The 14681-nt window shown below is 35.9% G+C and overlaps 1 protein-coding gene across 2 annotated transcripts in view; it reads right to left on the bottom strand.

Annotated features, from left to right (window-relative positions):
• The window catches only part of LOC306880338 (mitochondrial peptide methionine sulfoxide reductase-like), a 70591-nt gene that overhangs the window by 9930 nt on the left and 45980 nt on the right, over nt 1–14681 (bottom strand). Inside the window, exons 4-5 of one of the 2 annotated variants that reach the window (XM_079433818.1) lie at nt 14555–14659; nt 10458–10564 (exon numbers count right to left, since the gene is read on the bottom strand). In XM_079433818.1, the coding sequence (XP_079289944.1) occupies nt 10458–10564; nt 14555–14659 (212 nt within the window). The remainder of the gene's footprint in view (nt 1–10457; nt 10565–14554; nt 14660–14681) is intronic. The other variant, XM_079433819.1, reaches the window with a different exon arrangement.

The raw sequence follows: 14681 nt of genomic DNA, 5'->3' as shown, positions 1-14681 counted from the left end.
ATGAAACCTGGATTGTCTGCAGCTGCTAGAAGTACAGCGAGGGGAGGAAATGAGATGGGGGGATCAGTGGTCAGATGGTAAACAGGGAAGGCAAAACCATAAAGACAGCCAGCCATCTGATCTGGAAACAGTAGTTCTGTCATGCTGGACTGTAGGCAGAAATTGTTCTCTGAAACTTTGGGTTTGTGGGGGTTTAATTATGCTTCAGATGAAACTGGCGTAAATAATCATACAGTTTCTCTGGACGTGTTAGAATCTCAACTATGAGGTGTAAAATACAGCAGGAGAAGCGATTTTTTCATGTCATATTCAGTTTAACTACAATTTGACTACATTGGAATCTGAGTTTAGTTATGTAAATAACATTTTAATTGATGAGAAAGTGCATATGTAAATATTTGATATTGTATTATTAATTTTAACCATATTCTTTATATTGTTTCTATGTTTCATATATTTATATTTAAATGTTATAAAAGTGTTAATTCATAATTTTTGTTTAGAAAGACACTAAAACTGAACAAGATGTGATAAAAGAACAGATAACAATGGTATTTCATAATTTTTTTATCAATATTTGTCATTCATTTGAGTTATTTTTACTAAAGATTTGACTAAAATGACTAAACATTTTTAATCATCAAAAATAACTTTAATATTAAACCAAATATTTAAACATAATTAATCTATTAATTTAAACACATTTTCAGATTTAGTTCGGACATAAAAAATTTTAAGTTTTTGTCTTTTGACAAAAATATCCTGGAAATGTATTCTTCAAATTTGTATTTATATATATTTATGCATTTTAGTCAATTTTACTACAGTTTGACAAAAATGTTGACAAAAAAAAATCCTAAATTAATGTATAAATGTAAAACACTGGAAGAGAGGATGAGAAAAGAAGACAGATTAAACGAAGACATCTGATGACAGTTATTAGAGAATGGACAAGACAGGAAAAAGCAAACAAGACAGGAAAAGTAAATAAAGATTAGAAAAGATGAATTTGGAAAGAGAAGAGAAAAGATGAGGCGATATCACAACATATCACAATCATAAAAATTATTTGATTCGATAATGCACGCTGAGAAGCCAATAAATGAAAATTGTTAGAGGCAAGAACATGCAAGAGGAGAAAAAAAAGATAAAATGAGATGAGACAAAAAAATGACAATGGTCAACAGCAAGGAGCAGGAGAGAGGGCCGGGTCGAGGAGCAGAGAGCGGCACACTGAGGAAGGCAGGACACAGGACGCGAGAGCAGCACTGAGCAAAGAAAGTTCAGTTTGTTACTAAAGCAATTTCAAGACAGATTTGGCTGGCAGATGGTTGGCAGCGCTGTGTTTGTTAAACCAACTGGTCGGGTACATTAGGATGTCAGAGAGCAGCATGCATTGAGTCTCCATTTAGAACAGCCACACATGGGGGAGGGGAAGAGGGGGTGCCGGCCTGGCAAGCTGGTCAGGAAATAACGGGAGCGTTCGCAGAGCGGCCGGGGGAAAAGCTAATTAGCCCACGCATGGCCCGCAGTCACATACACAGACACACACTCTATAATGAGACTCAGGTATGTTCGACGCCTCACACGGATGGAGAGACCTAGAAAACACTCGGCCTCCTTCCACATTCCATTTACTCTTATCAGTCTACTGCAGTCTGATCTGGCCCGTCATTTCTCTCGGTCGATGGGTTTCTTTCGCTTTCTCTGTCTGTCTGTTCTTGTAGCTGTCAAAAACATTGGCATGGGCCCTTGATGGCAAAATATACTGGCATTGGCAAACCAGGGTTATTATCATTAACTAAAACTAAAACTATTAAACACTAAAATAACACTGCTGCAAACTAGTGAATTGTCTAATTTTATAGCACAGTTGTATGTGTATGCCTAAAATATAATATTTGACACAAACAATAAAAAATGCTACTACTCTAAACAACAATGGTTCATGTCATGAACATTTTTGAAAATGTTGTTTTTTTTCAAGTCCGCGAGAACCGGAATTTGCAGCCGACTTTCAGTTTTCAGTGTAGCGACGTATTTCCAGCTGAAACTGAATATTGAATAGAGGGCGTGATTTTATTTTTGCGCTCCTCGTCTCTGTCTCTCACTCATAGAAACCTAACGGTTGGAGGGGAGTGCTTAAGGATACTCTGCCCAAGCTGTCAAACTGACGTCATCAGAGAAGGAATGTCCTTCCAGAATCGAAGCAAATGTTCAGATTTTGATTAAAGATTACCAAGACAAACTATTTTTTTCAGAGGATTAACTTGCACGAATTGTTCACATCAAGACTAGCAATGTGCGCTAGTAAAGTAAATCAAGTAAATTTTGATTTCATAGAGACGTTAAAGGATTATTTGACCCAAATATAAAAATTCTCACAAGAAATGTAACATCATTTATAAATGCAATTAATCGCATTCAAAATAAACGTTTTTGTTAACAATATATGTGTACTGTGTATATTTATAATGTATATATAAAAACACAAACATGCATGTATATATAAGAAAAATGTCATATGTTTATATATTAAATATATTTATATATAATATAAATTATATTAATAAAAATATATACATGTAAATATTTTCAAAATATATACTACAGTACATGCGCATATATACATAATAAATATACACAGTACACACACACATTATATAAACAAAAACTTATTTTGGATACGATTATTCGCGATTAATCTTTTGTCAGCACTAATAAATATATAATTTATCACTCTATTTTGTGAATTAATCATTCAGACTTGTTTCATTGATTCATTAAAAATCTGACTCAACAGAATGATTCAATGATTCATTTATGAATCAGACTTTTTTAAATTTTCTGAAAGTGAATAATGAATTTTACTCCTCACTAAAAACTATCATATGACTTTAGAAGACAGACTATTGTGCAAACATACATGAATCACTTTTATGATTTCTTTGTGGTGGGGAGTTTTTCAGCTATTTGCTAACATTATATTGATAAAAATCGCCTTTTTTGTTTCTTGGAAGAAATAAAGCCACACATGCCAGTGGCTAGGAAGAAATAAAGCCACGTAAGGAATGGCAGGAGGGTGAGTAAATAATGACAGCATTTTTATTTTTGGGTGAACTGTTCCTTTAAAAATCAATTAGCCGTCATTGGAAGGCCACAGAAAGAAAGTAAAAAAGACACAAACACCCACTTCCGATACACCTCCTCCCTCGTAATTACAGCCCGCATTATCCATGGGAGACTGGTGGCAAAGGTGCGACTGGGCTTTTACTGCGCTAGCGTGTAATAGAGTGAGGCTGCAGTCGCTAATTAAGGCCATTGTGATTTCTTGCAGACATTGATGGGGAGGTGTAATTGGTGGAGTGCAGTCAATCTCCTGGATTTTGCTCAGGGCGCACAGAGACTAGGTAAACCACACATGTGGAGGCCTCAGAGGGGAAAAACCTGTCTTTTGTTAGCCCTTAATTGAGATGCTAATAGATGGGAACATGCCACACCAAGTTCTTGAGACGTGAGGACAGAGAGAAGGAGAGAAAGTGAGAGAGAGTAAATGAGCACAAAGGCAGGGGGGTGGACGGATGGAGCGCTGCCCCCTGTGGATAGGACACTCTGCCCCCTTGTGGTTACTTTTACCAGCATTTTATGTAGCAATATGATGCTATGCAGAATGATCCTACTGTCTCCGCCAATTAACGAAACAGAAAGGGTATGACCAGGATATTGAATATTGAACAGTGTCCCAGAGGTCAATAAGAGCAAATCTCCTTCATTTAAACCCTGAGTGATCGTCACTCTCTGCACTAATATGGTGAGCTCTTGAAGCAAAGCGCTGCTAGCCTATGACATTCATGTTTTGCTTTGAGAATCATCCGGAAGGTGATCTAAACAAGGGCAGTTTAGTGGTGTAAATGTGTGCAGATATTGGGCTAAAATGAGGGCAGAATTTGGTGGCTTACTGCAGCGTCTATCAGGGTTATTATCGTTAACTAAAACTATAAAAACAAAATTGTTAATTGAAGCTGAAACTAAATAAAATATTAGATGAAAAACCAACTGCAAAATTAGTGAACTTTGGAGATAAAAAATAATAATAAAACCGAAATAAAAGTAATATTTAAAAAAACTAATAGTAGTACCAAAAATATACCTAAAATTAAAATGAAAACTGAAAATGTAAAAATAAAAGCTAATTTAAAATATTAATTAAAAAACTATTAGTATGTAATATTAAAATAACACTAATGTCTATGTGCTGAGAAATGTGACTTTAATATAAGGTTCCAGTGAAGCCAGATTTGTAGATCTGCTAAGCAGAGTAAAAAAAAAAGAAAAAAAAACCTCTTGCTCGTTTTGGCACTGGTTTATTATTAATATTCTTCGCTTTGAACTTTTTATCCCTATGGTGAAACTCAATGAACTTTGCATGCGTGGAGGGTCTGTGGCTAATTGCATTTTGTGTAATTATGGGATGGATTGAATGGATGGTTGCCTAGCAACTAGATGGTTAAATTCACAATATTCCACTCCGTTTGAGCTAAAGACTTTGAAAATCACACAAGAGTCACTCTTCTCAGGAACCATATATTTCCACATGAAATTTTCTCTTAGTACTGTATATTTGAAAATCTTATGAAGCACTCATCACCTTTTGGAACATGTGAAATACATATGTAAAACTGTGAATGCAACTCAACAGACTTCCAGAAAACTGCCATTTCCAGTTAGTACGGATGTTTTTACATTTTTACAAGATTTTTGCTAAATTCTCTCAGACAGTGCTAGTCATTTGCATTTTGCCATGTCAAGCGAAATTAACACATTTTAAGATATTCTGGTATATAATTATGCCTTCAGAAAGGTAACAGGGTTAACACTTTTACAGTTTAATTTGACATTACAAGCCTTGTGCAACTACAACATGCTTCTTAGAAATAAAATTCTAATTATTATCTACTTTTCCCAAATAAAATGTAAGATAAAAGTGTGCATATATGCACACACACCAAGGAAAAAAATATCTATTAGTTTACACAAACATATTAAGCAGCACAACTGTTTTCTACATTAATAATAATAAGAAATATTTGACTAATCACTGCAGTAATAACTGCTGAAAATACAGCTTTGCATCACAGGAATAAATTAGAATTTAAAATATGTTAAAATAGAAAACAGTTATTTTGAATTGTAAAAATATTTCAAAATAAATAAATGCAAATAAACAAATAAATGCAAACGTGGTAAGCATAAGAGACTCATTCAAAAACATAAAAAATTCTTACCGACCATAAACTTTTAACAAAGCTGGTATTAGCTATGCCTTGTTAAAGTAATTTAATTGTACATCGAGTGCATTCATATCCAGCACCTTTGCCCCACAACAGATACAGTAGCCCTCCAAATTCCCCACATACCTCACACTAACACCTGGCGTTATAATCCTAAAAAAGCCAACCACAGCTTTCATTCCACCCTTGCAGACACGATTTATGGTGACATCAAATCTTCCGTTACGCAACACAGATGGGCCCCCAACCCAAGATCGGAGTCCCTCATCTCCAGCATCCTCCAACCCCCCTCACCAGTCTCCCTCTCCTGTCCCTCACTCATAATGGACCCAGCTGCCAGTCAGACCAGGCTTTATTAACCCCTTGCCTTCTGACACTCATTTCATTGTGGCTAGGGGTCAACAGCTGATTAGAACACCGGTGAGGCAGCACTCTACAGATGACCTTCGACCCCAGGCAGCTTCTCTGTTTGGGCAGCGGGCCAATAGGAGGCAGCGCGGCCTCCCTTGTTGCCATGGAGACAGGGCCTGCCAAAGCGCAGATGGCTCGGCAGGGGGTGGAGTGGGTGGAGAGAGAGAGAGACAGCAGACAATGGAGGATGGAGCGAATAAGTGAGAGAGAGAAAGAGAAAGGGGAAACGCAGTTAAAAAGTGGCCAGTAGAGGGAGTGTGCGAGTCTGCAAGCGCTTCGGAACAGAAACACAATGAGAAATGCAGAGCCTTGTGCAGCTAAAAGCTTCTTTGACAGCATGCAGCCTTTAGAAACTCTTGTCTTATTCATCTGTGCACCTAGAAGAGAGTGCTGCAGGACATATTTAATGCTTGTCCTATTGAAATTGCTTTTGCAGGCTATAGGTTCGGACTCCCAGAGACCCCATGGTATATTTCTAAAAAAAAAGGCCTAAATAGTTATTTTTAATTCTTTTAACAAGTTCCTCTGACCTTATCATGCCAAGTTATGTTACTTATACCAAATAATGTGATACATTGACTATATTGGATACAAAAATGTCACTGTTATCCAAAATAGTTAATGTTGCTTTCTGTTTGACTAAAGCAAGAAAATACAATTAAAAAAAAAAAAATAATAAATAAAAAAAAAATAATAATATATATATATATATATATATATATATATATATATATATATATATATATATATATATATATATATATATATATATATATATATATATATATATATATATGCAAAATCCCACTTTTCTATGAACATGAATTCAACCGTGCAACAAGCCAAACTGAAAATGATCCATTTTCCAAGGGGGAAAAAACATCTCTTGATGCCCTATTTTTATGAAAAAGAACTATTTTAGAGGGCCATAGAGTGGCTCTCAATTCCAGTCATTAACAGAACCCTTGTCCATGACATTTCAGGGCAAGAAAACAAAGCAATTAACATTGGAAGATTCTCTAAGCAAAAAGGCTGCTCTGCCAAAGCAACAAGAAACAAAAGACTTAAAAAAAAACAAAAAAAAACAGGATAAAATATTATTTTATTGTGCAAATTCATACAGCAGGATCCATCTGCTAGTAGATATAGTCCCTTACATGTAGACTAAGGTTAGTAGGTGGTCTCTATGGGATAAAATGCGGTAACAAACCAGCATCTAAGACCAAAACTCTGTATAATTCTAAATATGATTTTAAAAAGTGTCTGATTTTGGAAGTAGAAAGCTGATCAAAGTCAGAGGCCAATGGTGCAGACCACTGAGAGTCATCATCAGCTGGAGCCAGCACTGCGTGAAAAAAACCCCAAATCGCACCCATATGCTTTTCCCGCTCTGAGGCCTGTGCCCCCTTTTTTCATCCCCTGGGTCCCAGCACTGTGTGTTCCATCATTTAGACACTTCAGTGGACAGGACTCAATAGTAATGATGGTCTAATGTCGAGTCTGGAGCCAATTTTATATAAATAATTATATTTTAGATATATATTTGAAAAGAGTCCAAATGAATGATATATATGATATATATATATATATATATATATATATATATATATATATATACACATACACATATACATACATACATACATACATACATACATACATACATACATACATACATACATACATACATACATACATACATACATGTATATGTATATCACTCTTCACTCATGCCTGAGCGCTCAATTTTGAAGACATGCTGAATGCTATATCCAAAAATCATTTAAAAGAAGCATTTTGATTGTGAACAGCGAGGACTTCATTTGTGAGCATGTGTGAGTGTGTCTGTGAGCATCGCTGTCCAGTGAGATCCATCCCTTCTTCAAGAATCAGTTGCTGAGATACCAAATGCACCATATCACAGGAAAAGATATTGGATATTGTGTTCAAAATGGAGGGCTAAGGCAAAAGCGAAGAGTGACTGCGCCGTTCATTTGGGCTCTTTTGATGTAGAAAGAGAGGCTGCACAAACCCTCGGTATCAGCACAAAAGCAGCCGAGATCTGATGTGAAGTGTAAAGAAAGCAAGAAAGGACACTGGGACGATGAGACAGTCAAGGTCATCTCGTCAATAGTCAAATGTGTCAAACGCGACACCGTCCGTAATGTGTCCGAGCGTGAATACGCTTCGGTGAGATACAGAACGCACGGCTGCTAATTTCATCTCAGACTGTGGACTGATCTAAGGGAATGAGAAGAGAAACAGCCCATAAAACACAAGTATGATCATACACAAGGGGGAGAAGGGTTTTGAAGGAAGAAAATGAGACTACAGAGTATGGTAGGGAAGATTAGTGCCTGTGAGAACCACAGTCAGTTCCTCTGCTTCTATTGTTCTAACAGCCTTCGCTTCGACGGAAAGGGTGGGGTTGTTAGCGTGAACTGCATGCAGGTTTGTAATGCATTGCACCACCGAGACCAAGAAACCTCAATTTTCGGCTCGACAACAGAGCCGTTCTGCAATTAGAGAAAAATATATGTATAATGCAAATGGCAGCGTCTCAGCGCCGAAAGGCTTTGAACCTCCTCGTGCACGGATTTGAAGGCTCCCTTCTCCAAGCTGTCTACGAGACAAACAGAATTACTATTTCATGTGTAAGATTATATTTCCCTGCTTTGCAGAAAACCTGTTTCATCTGGCATGGATTCGCAGGTTATCAAGCAGAGCAAGAACCATTGCTGTAATCGGCTGTACCGGCTGTAATCCTCAACACCTGTCCCTTCTTACTGTCCACTTGGGGACCAGAGGTGTGGGCATACCATTATATGAGGGTAACGGCAATACAAACAGCTTTTGTTTTCTAAAGCAGTGGTTGTTAACTGGTGGATTGCAGGTCTGCTCTGATAAGGTTGTAGACAGGATGGAAAATACCATTCTAAGCCTGTTGCCTTAAAATGCTTTGCAGAAGTGAAGAAATTAATACTAATCACATTAATATTCCAATACTCAACAACAACAACAACTCTAGTAATGATACTACTAAAAATACATTAAAATAAAATGATATTATAAAATATTATAAAATAGTGTGTGTGTGTGTGTGTGTGTGTGTGTGTGTGTGTGTATACAAATCAATAAGTTAACATATTAATAAGTGATCACATATCACATACATCACATACACTACTCAACAAACAGTTTTAAAATTATGTAAAAAAAAAATTGGTTTTAATAATAATTTTAATATTATAATTATTTATTTTTATATTTTATTTTTTAATTTGTATTACTTTATTATTTATTTTTCACATATGTTTTTTTCAAATTGTTATGCAATATATAAATTATTATTATTATTCATATATACAAATAAAGAATGCTGAGATCCAAAAAACTATAATGTCAATAATACTTTCAAGACAATAATATTTTCAAATAATAATAATTCGTTACATTTATATAGCGCTTTTCTGGGTACTCAAAGCGCTTTCCATAAAAGGGGGGAATCTCCTCAACCACCACCAGTGTGCAGCATCCACCTGGCAGCCATATTGCGCCAGAACGTCCACCACACACCAGCTTATTGGTGGAGAGGAGACAAAGTGATGGAGCCAATCAGTGTATGGGGATGATTAGGAGGCCATGATGGTCAGAGGCCAATGGGGAAATTTGGCCAGGATGCCGGGGTTACACCCCTACTCTTTTCGAAGGACATGGGATTTTTAATGACCACAGAGAGTCAGGACCCCGGTTTAACGTCTAATCCGAAGGATGGTGCTTTTTACAGTATAGTGTCCCTGTCACTACACTGGGGCGTTAGGACCCACACAGACTGCAGGGTGAGCACCCCCTGCTGGCCTCACTAACACCTCTTCCAACAGCAACCTAGTTTTCCCAGGAGGTCTCCCATCCAGGTACTGACCAGGCTCAACCCTGCTTAGCTTCAGTGGGCAACCAGTCTTGGACTGCAGGGTGATATGGCTGCTGGCCATATCATGGCCATATCATATCAAGGATATTTTTGGTTTTGGTGCTTGATGTCCAATGACTAAATAATAAAGTATCAAAAAAGTTCTGATGCCATAAAATTGCATAAATTTGAGGAACAGACTAAAATGTATTCATATAAAATCTTCCAATACAACATATTCATGTGGCATCTTATATGGCAAAATAAAAATATTTTCAGAAATATTTTTTAAAAATAGATCCAAGTAAATAAAAATGGTCAAACATATAGTGCTAATATAGGTTTTTAAATACATTTACAAAAATACATATTTTTTATGTTTTAAGTTATTAGTTAAATAGTTTAATTTATTTTCCCTAATTTTTTTTGCCCTTATATATAAATGCTTATTTTTCCTAAATAAAAAAGCATTTTTCCCGAAATGTCTTTAAAAAGTTTTTTTTTTTTACCATTGAAGTACATTTTGTAATCTTGTACATTTTGTATTCTTGTATAATTTATACAGTTTTTTTATAAAATATATATATAAATTATCATTAGTATTATTATTAGTATTATTAAATACAATTGAAGAGTGCTGAGATCCAAAAAAAAACTAATGTCAATAATATTTTCAAGACAGCCAATAATATTTTCAAGAAGATTTTTGCTTTTGGTGCTTGATGTCCAATGTAATATCTGGATCCTGAAGCCAAACTAGTTTTGAACCACTGATCCACAAACTGATCACCTGAGGGTTGTTTGTATATGGAGGGGAGAGATATGAAAGGACGGTTGAGGGATACCTTCTGATATTCATCCTTGGAGCGCAATGCCTGGTCGAGCTGTTCCTGTGTGTAAGCGTAGATGGACGATCGATAGGTCGTCCCAACATCGTTGCCTTGTCGCATTCCTATTAAAAAAAAATGCAGATATGTCAATGTTCAAAACAGGCTGTTTGAAGATCAGGGGCCCGTTTCAGAAAGGATGTTAAGTGAAAACTCTGAGTATGTTAACACTGAAATGAGGGAAAATTTTTGTGTTTTCCATTTCAAAATGGGAGGTTTGTCAAACCTTGAGAAAGCAGGGTAAGTCAAGCCTGTTTCTGAAAGAGAGGTAAGTTTACCGTAGTAACTTACTCTGTGAACCTAACCTGGTCGGGAGCAGGTTTTCTTCAGTAAACCCACAGTTTCTTTCGGTCTCCTCCCCCTTTTTATAGTGTTAGCGAAGTTTAAATACTTTATTCATTCATTCACGCTGCAAAATTGATTTTCTTACTGAGTATTTTTGTCTTATTTCAAGTACAAATATAAAAAAAATGTTATATATGAAAAATTATCTATATTTAGTCTTGTTTCCTGGGGGATTTTCCTTTTAAGTGCATTTTACATAAAACAAGTAAAATTGTCCGCCATAGGGTAAGAAATGCAATGCAAACGGAAACAAGAATATTTTTAATTTCTTACCCCATTGGAAGATAATCTGATAAATGACATTCACTTGATAACATCTTTCTGTGATGTCTGGAAGTAACCTAATAATCCGAATTTCCTTCAGGATTTCCAGTGTGGAAGCTCGGATGCATTGATGACAAGCATATCCCCACCATCGCCTCTTCTGAAAATGAAACTGATTACTTTATGGAATGGAAGGATGCCAGATGGAAGGGTAGTACAAGCCATAACCACCACCACAGCTGTTAAATAAACAAATTATTATGTGAAAAGAGTGTTAGACTATGTGGAAAAAGCTGCAGCGCATTGAAATACACATTGAATGATATTTAATGTCAAATGTTTGTAAAGTCATTTAGCCCACACCCATGAACCTTTCATGCTTAAAGCTTTACCTTGATTGAATTGTGTTTTATACTTCACTTTTAGCTGCTGCCATGTTCTTGTTTCTTTTTTCTGTCTTTTTCCCTTTTTTTTGTGGCCATGGGATACCATTAAAATGAATATTAGTTCAATAATTTACAGTTTTCACCTCTGTTATTAAGTTATTGGCAGTTATTAAGAATTGAAGTTACGCATTAACGGAAGTACGTGCGCTGACGTCTTTTTGGTGGGAGCTGTTGCCATGGTGAATCGTAATTTCGGCGCTCCGCTGATCATGACTTTTCATAGTCGTGGTGCACGCGCTTAACTCAGAGTCAACCTACTTAGAGTTGAGTAAACTAACTCCGTTCAGCTGTTTTGTAACCGAAAACTCAGAGTTTCCCCATCTCAGAGTAAGTCAACTCTGAGTTTAAGTTGAACCTCCTTATTGAAACGGGCCCCTGGTTACAACACAAATGTAAATGGGTAAACTACTCCTTAATATTCAGTGTTAAACTCTATATAGACATCTGAGAAGTAAAGTAAGTCGTGTAACCCTGATGTAATCATGCAGTTCAGCCACTAAGTGCATCTTCTGTGGGTCCAAAATTAGCATTTATTAGTGCTTTAGTCTCTTGGGAAACAAACTCCCAATCAACCAGATATGAAATCTTGGGAAGAGTGCAATTTTAATTAAAGCTCTATTCTATCTGTTCTTTATCCAGATATGACTTCATAGATTCTGCATAGATATATTGGATGGGAAGAGGGCATTAACTATGCTGAAGAAGCTGGATAGGACTGGAGCCTTTATCTCATGCGAATGTACATTATTTTAAACATTTCTGAGCTATAAAACTTTTCTTTAAAATTACTTAAGCCAAACCGTAATGATTTCAGTGTGAACATATATAAGAATGAGCCGAGTGTTAGTCATCATCACAGACACAATCAGGGCATTATACAGGCCATCTCCATCAGTCTGAATGTGATTGGATGGTCGAGACACTTTAATCTCTGATCTGAATCCTCTGGTCATGATTGCAGCCACTCAAACTGTTGCCTCTCCTCTTTGTGAATTCATGATGGGCCTCTCGTACCTCTCAAACTACTGAAACTTAAGACTGTCTTAAGTTAAAGAGCTGCTCTTTTTACAGGCTTTTAAATAGCTTTTTGTGCTCAGCCTTTCTTTAAATGAACACTGTGCTAAACAAAACTTACTGTGTACTGTATTGGGTTTCAACTATTAATGAACTAAATATGATCTTAAAGGGAGAGTTTACCCAAAAAGGACATTTTTGTCATTTACTCAAAACATTTCTTCTGTGAAACTTAAAAGACAGCTCCAAAATGAATAAATAATAAAGTATCAAAAAAGTTCTAATGCCATAACATTGTGAAAATTTTTTCATGTACATATTTATTTAAAATCTTCCAATACAACATTCGTGTGGCATCCTATCTAGCAAAATAAAAAAATTCTGAAATATTTTTTTAAAAGATCAAAATACATACATTTTGTTTTTTTTTTATGTAGCACTAATATGGGTTTTTAAATACATTTACATCAATAAATATTTTTTAATAAGTTAAGAGTTAAATAGTTTCATTTATATTCCCTCATATTTTTGGCCATTATATACAAATGTGACCCTGGACCACAAAACCAGACATAAGTAGCACGGGTATATTTGGAGCAATAGCCAATAATACACTGTATGGGTTAAAATTATCGATTTTTCTTTTATGCCAAAACTTATTAGGATATTAAATAAAGATCATGTTCCATGAAAAACATGTTTTGTAAATTTCCTACCATAAATATATAAAAACGTAATTTTTGCGTAGTAATATGCATTGCTAAGAACTTCATTTGGACAACTTTAAAGGCGATTCTCTCAATATTTAAATTTTTTTGCACCCTCAGATTCCAGATTTTCAAATGATTCTTATATACATTTCTTATTGAGATTTTTTTTGACCCTTGAAGTACTTTTTGTAATTTATTCTGACATTTGAAGGTTCGTGTAAAGTCAATTCTGAGAATTGTTTGTAAACACATTATAAATGTTAGAAATGCATTGCTGAAACATGTTACAAAGACTGTGAACTATGTAGTACTTTATTGTGGCTTTTTTGGGATTTTTTGGACGGGGCTAAATCATAACTCGATGATGCAATCGAGCCACCGAGCACGGCCCCTCCCCAACACTATAAGACGTGTGTTGTGTTCGACTTGAAGTAGCGCTGCAGACCGATTGGTCTGAGACATCAAGGTACAGTGAGAGCTACAGAGAGCAGATGCTCCTGATGCTTTCGAATCACTCTCACGGTACTTTGATGTCATACACTGATCGTTCTGCAGCACTGCTTCAAGTCGAACACAACTAATAACTAGAGCGCATTAGCATCAGTGGTTCACGGCTCAATCGCGAGTTACTCTCATTACCGTTAGTTACTACAGCCTACAGTTTGCTAGCTAGCTATGCCTTTGTCACGTAAATGCATAATACCTGGTTGCGATCATTTACAAAACAGCTTGGTCTCCTTATTAAATAAGCTGCTAGAGGAAGACAGTTGAGAGAGATGGCAGCTTTCCCGCGACACGCCCCAAGCGTTTAAGAGCAGAAAATACTGCTTATTTTTCAAGATTTTGATACCTTATTTTATTTACTTGGCGGGTTTTTTTAGCATTCAAATTTGTCTGGGTGGCAAATAACACATTTTTCTGTGATGTGACAAACTCAGAACACACATTTAATATTGACATTACACGGACTTTAAATGTATTTTTTAATTATAAAAAATGTTTTCTTATATTAAAGTACATTATGGCAATATATATTTTAATGAATGATATTTTGGTATGTTCCTCATTATAAGACACAAAGTCATATGGCCTACTTTTATGGTGCTCATTTACATTCACTGCGTATAGGAGAAAAAAACTCTCTGTGTTCCACAGAAGAAAGAAAGTCATACAGTTTTGGAAAGACAAGAGGGGGGTAAATGATGACAGAATTTTCATTTTTGAAAAGCAGACTATCCCTTTAAGATTTTCTTTGTCTGATGGAATAAAATGTTACCTTGTGTAGGATCGTGGCTTTCCCAAAATACCTTGAGCAACTGTGCAAAGTTTACTTTCTCAGGCTCATAGACCACGCAAACCACCTCTGCGTGTCCTGTTTTACCTGTGTGAGCAAGAGAAGCAGA

The sequence above is a fragment of the Barbus barbus genome (genome assembly GCF_936440315.1).
Source record: "Barbus barbus genome assembly, chromosome: 14".
Lineage (NCBI taxonomy): Eukaryota > Metazoa > Chordata > Actinopteri > Cypriniformes > Cyprinidae > Barbus > Barbus barbus.
Note: the sequence above shows the minus strand (reverse complement) of the source record. Positions and strands in the feature narration are given on the sequence as shown.